This window comes from Alligator sinensis, unplaced genomic scaffold, assembly GCF_000455745.1.
Source record: "Alligator sinensis unplaced genomic scaffold, ASM45574v1 scaffold457_1, whole genome shotgun sequence".
Lineage (NCBI taxonomy): Eukaryota > Metazoa > Chordata > Crocodylia > Alligatoridae > Alligator > Alligator sinensis.
Genome location: NW_005842840.1, coordinates 531,357 through 536,479, shown reverse-complemented (window position 1 = coordinate 536,479; position 5,123 = coordinate 531,357). Strand labels below are relative to the sequence as shown.

Genomic DNA, 5,123 nt, shown 5'->3' with positions numbered 1-5,123 from the left:
TTTCCACATGATGCCGGTTCCAAATTGGGTCCAGAAACTGTCGGTTCTGGTCTCGGAAAGGCAAGATATGGGCTACAGCCTGTAGAGGGGAAAAAAAAACAAAAACACATTAGGGTTATCAATACAAGTTCAAATCCACTAGCATTTCTACAATACCTCCCACACCATAGCACTAACATGCAGCCACTCTGGGGCAGAGGCAGCACATGCCTATACCAAGCAGCACAGGAAGGGAAATCTTTACATGAACACATGGGAAAGCCTCATGCTTGTGGAAAGTATGATGGGGTCTTTAGCACCTGTCCAGAGCAGACATGAAAGGTCTCCCCAAACAAAGCAAACATTTTGAGGTTTCACCTGCAAGATGTATGCAAACTGCAAGACACTCAGTTTGTCTCCATCAAAAGGACAAAGGGCTGAGTCAGACCCTGCTGGGACTCTAACGTATGGTTCCAGGGAGCTGAGATGCATCAAATCAGATGCTTACACTGCTAAGCCATCTGCTCTCACTTGGAGAAAAAAAAAATCTAAGCAGAGATGCTCTCCTTGCAGCCAGACATGCACCTTTGCAATTGGGAGCAGGACGCAGCACTATGGACAGGACAGGCTATTTCCAAACCAGGATGTCTCACTGCACTCAGGCAAGGACAAGGTGTCCTCAATGTGCTCCCTCTGGGGCCACACAACTGCCCGGTCACTATACCATACAGCACTGTCCTGAAAGCCCTGTGCTCAGGGGGAGGGAGAGAGACTTTCACAGTATCCATCATGGCTATGAAAACTGATGCCTTATCAGCAGGCTGACGAAGGCAGGTAGAAGCTGGAGGGACGTCATCTGAGACTTCTGGCCGCCTGACCCAAGAGAGTGAAACCAAGGCTCAGGAGCCACAGTAAAGTGTCTGTGCAGCTCTACAGTCATCAGGGGCTTATGGGCTCTGGTGCTGGACTGGGATCCAGCTTCTATTCCTGGCTCCGCCACTTACAGGCCAGGTGACCTCAGGCAAGTCATTTTGCCTCTCACTGTTGTGACATGAATACTGAGCCGATGCCGGTTACCTCCCTATGGAAAGGTGCTTCCTGCAATCGCAAGCCCTGTAAGGGAATGAGATGAATGAAAACCCAGGGACACAGAGTCACATCAAGCCAACCGCCGCTTCCTGTGTGTGGCCCAGCCATTCCCAGACAAGCGGTCTCTGTGCTAAAGCTGCAGGTGTGGGTGTATGTAGCATTGCAGATGCAGAAGGGACCACGTGGAGTTCCTTGGGACCCCCTGGGAAGAGACTGGGGAAGAGAGGGCAAGGCCAGAAAAACTGAGCCCTGCAACTCTGTGCTGATTCCCCGAAGAGCAGCCTCCATAGTGCAGGCAGGCAGCCCTTAGATCTGAATGGCTCCTGGACAGGGCAACCCCCTCAACTCCCGTTCCCCCCCCTCCCCTCATCTCTTGACAGCACATTTACAATTTAGAGGATGGGGCTAGGGCACAGTGGGCCACCAGAAGTGCAGTCCACTCTTGGGGTCTTACCAGAAAGAGCCAAGGACAGCCAAAGGGAAACCTCTCCACTGGCTGCTGCTAAGCGGGTAGTGCTGAGCCCCAGGACACTGAGGCAGGGTGAGTTGATGCAATCTCCCTATGCCACACACCACCTGCCTTCCCCATCAGCACAGCTGGCCCTGCACCTAGCGAGGAACTGGTATTGTCCCAGCTGAATCTGACAATGTTGAACGGGGCCTGCACAGCTGTGTGGAGGTGTGGTGCAGGGGAGAGGACCGGATCTGACAAGGGGAGAGCGAACACAGGCTGCGCCTCCCAACCAAAAGGTTGGGGCACAGAGGGAACAGTGATAAGTGAACCAAATGATCAATCTCTCTCCTGCTCTCTCCCGCACCCCACTCCCTTTCTTCCCAGGATGACGTCCCCCCACCGCAGGGCTCTGTTCCCTGCTTTTCCAACCCTGCTCCCTCCATGGTCCCTTGCTGCCGTCATGCAGAGGCATGAGCCCCCTGAAAAACCAGGTCCCTGCTGCAGTCACACATGCAGAGAGAAACCAGTCCTTGAAAAACCAGCTGACCATTAAATAAAGACGTGACTCCACCTTGTATCAAATTAAAAGCCTCCAGAACCCAGTGCTAACAGGCTGGTCTGTTCTGTAATGAGGGGGCTGTGGTCCAAGAGGGGCAGGGTTTCCTTACTCAGCGAAATCAAAGCCCTGACCTTGGCTGCAAGACCAGATGGATTGTGCCTCTGTCTCTCATGCAGCACCCCCCACGCATGTACAGCCACCTCCTCAAGAGGAGGAGAGGAAAAGGCCTGACTATCGCTTTGGTGTAAAAAGGGTCTGCCTCTTGCCTGCCCCAGTGAAGCCTGGGACAGCAGCCTCCTGCAAGGGGAGAGGAACAGCTGATCACTGCAAGGTCAAGCAGCTTCTGCTGGGACTAGCAGGCTGGATTCGTTCCCTTCAGCAGACAGGCTTGCATCATGCTCTGCCTGGGATCAAGAGGGAAGACAGATGCCCTTAGAGACCAGAGGGAGGCAGCTGGTTCGAAATACACTGTGATAATGATAGAAAAGTTCAAGGTATTTCATAGAGAGGAGACTGTTCAGCCTCTGAACCCCACCCCCAAGAAGAAGGGTGCAGAAACCAAGGCACAGAGCAAATAAGTTACCAAAAGCTGGGAAGCAGACCTGGGAACTGAATCCAGGAGGCCCAATTCCCAGCCCCAAGCCAACTTGCTTCCCTTTCAGTAGGCGAAGTACACTCCAGTTTGGACAAAGACTAGGAACTAAGGGTGAGTGCGACAAGTACACGATCTGGGCCAACCTAAACGGGGCCCGCACCCCTGTTCCTGGGGCAACCGCCTGCCTACTCGCCTGCCATGCCTTGTTATTAATTGGTGTTAATTAGTGGGAGGCTGCCCTTGTACTGCCCCGCTGCCAGGGGGCGCTATCTGCGGCTCCGTTTCCTCCCCTACACCTCAGTCCACACCTCGCCGATGGAATGGATGTTATGTCTCAGTCTAATTACGCACAGGCCCCCTTTTGTTCTCTCTGGGCCTCCCCAGTCACGCCGCCCCCTCTCTGGGCTCCCCAATAATGCCCCCTCCTCTGGGGCTCCTCGGCAACTGCCCCCCCCCTCTCTGGGGCTCCCCCAGTAGTGCTGCCCCCTTTCAGGGGCTCACCACGCCCGCACTGGGGCTTCTCTGTAACTGCCCTCTTCTCTGGGGCTTTTGCCTCCTCTCAGGGCATTCTGCCCTCTCTCGGAGCCTTCTCTGTCAAGCTGCCCTCTCTCTGGGGCTTTCGCCCCCTCTCAGGCACTCCTCAATACTGCCGCCCTCTCTCTGGGGCCTTCTCTGTCACGTGGCCCCCTCGGGCTCACCATGCCCTCACTGGGGCCCCTCAGTAATGCCCCCTTCTCTGGGGCTTCTCAACTGCCCCCCCTCTCTGGGGCTGGGGTCTATGCACCGCAAATGCTGCACCCTCACTGGCACTGGGGTCCTCACATTCCACTGAGTCCCCTGAGGCCTCCTCCAACCCCTGATAGCCTCACCCAAACCACCGGATTAACAGACAGCAACATAAACACAAGCTCTCTGGCTATAACTTAAAATGGAAGCCGCTTGGCCATAAGAACATTTAAGCCTACCCGGGAATTACTCCATCCCTCAACAGTGCCCAGCGCTGCTCCTGCCATCAGGCCTCCCAACTCTTCCATGATAGAGCTCTTTCCTCTTGGGCTGCTGGCAGGGAACTGCCTCTGGCCCCAGCCCCTAGGGTTTATAAAGGGAGCCAGGCCCTGCCCCTAGTGGTCAGCTGACCTTCTCTGGTTGCCCTGGCAACCCACAGCTGGGCTCCTTATTCCCTGCTAGGGCTGCCTCCCTAGCAGTTTCCCCCTCTTTGGGAGCAGGGCACCTCAGTGCTCTGTGACAGTGAGATTACACATTACAATGAAACCCTGTTAAGAGCACTTAAAATTTGAATGATCACACATTGGGCCTTTGTACACGCCACGAAATTGGCCTTTAAAGCGGCTTAAATTCCCTTTTGCACTGCTTTAATGACATTACTGTTTGCACGCTCGGCGGTATATTCCACTTTAAATGACTTTGTTACATTGCAAGATAAAACACCTCCGAGGTTTGCTACCTAACAAAGTGCAACAGCGCACAGGGTGCTGGAAGCCGACATGCTCAGGGCTTGGCGGGCCTCATGCAGCTCAGGGGTTGTGGGACCCAGAGACAGCCTGTGCAGGCAGCTTCCACTGAAAAAAGCAGTTTTTTTGGGTTCCCCCCAAAAAAGCAGTGAGCCTGATCTTTTTTTTTTCTTCCTCCCTGGAGCCTGCCTGCCTGAGCTGTACAGTGTATCATTATCACAGTGTCCCCCCACTGCTGAAGAGGCAGGTAAGGACTGGGCCCCCACCCTTGTGTACACACCATGGGGATTCAGTTCAGTTTAATGCTCCCTGAATTGAAGTGATGTTTTTAAAAATCCACCATTTAAATTTAGGGAGAACTGAATCAAATTAAACCCCTGTGGCATGTACCAGCAGCCAGCAAGGCTTGTGAACTAGTGCTAAATGCCCTCTAGGCATCTTAGAGTCAAACAGCACTTATTGGGGAGGGGGAGGTTGTTCACCTGAGCCTGGATCTGGGTGTGTGGTGGGGGGAAAGGCTGCAGGCACCCCACTACTCCCATGACCATTACCATCACTGCTGTCAGGCTGACTGCAGTGGCAGGGCACCAATTGCTGGGGGGGGGAGGGAAGGGGCAGAAGGGGGATCTGGGGGCTGATGGGGGGCAGCAGGCCAATTCAGGAAGTAGATCCAAGCAGCATGGGGGACCCTTCCCCCCTCTTCCCTAGCCTATAGTGTGGCTAGAGAGCCAGCGAGCAGGACAGGCATGGAACAGACAACCTGTAGCCTTGCCCCTGCTCGCCAGCCCTCTAGCAATGGGTCTGAGCAGCACTCATTAGAGAGGGTATTAACCCCGAATGTGTAATTGATCACTAGCACTCGTTAACCTTAAGCACAGATTAACATTCCTTAGTATTATCACTTGCTGGCTCTAACATGTAATCACATCCTAAGAGTAGGAGACCCATAAATGGTTCTGAATCCCTTAGTGGAAG

General features: G+C 54.0%; 1 protein-coding gene across 1 annotated transcript in view; it reads right to left on the bottom strand.

Moving 5' to 3' along the window:
• The window catches only part of H6PD (hexose-6-phosphate dehydrogenase/glucose 1-dehydrogenase), a 21,685-nt gene that overhangs the window by 6,405 nt on the left and 10,157 nt on the right, over positions 1 to 5,123 (bottom strand). The window contains 1 exon segment of the mRNA XM_025191606.1: positions 2 to 79. Coding sequence (XP_025047391.1) covers positions 2 to 79 — 78 coding nt within the window.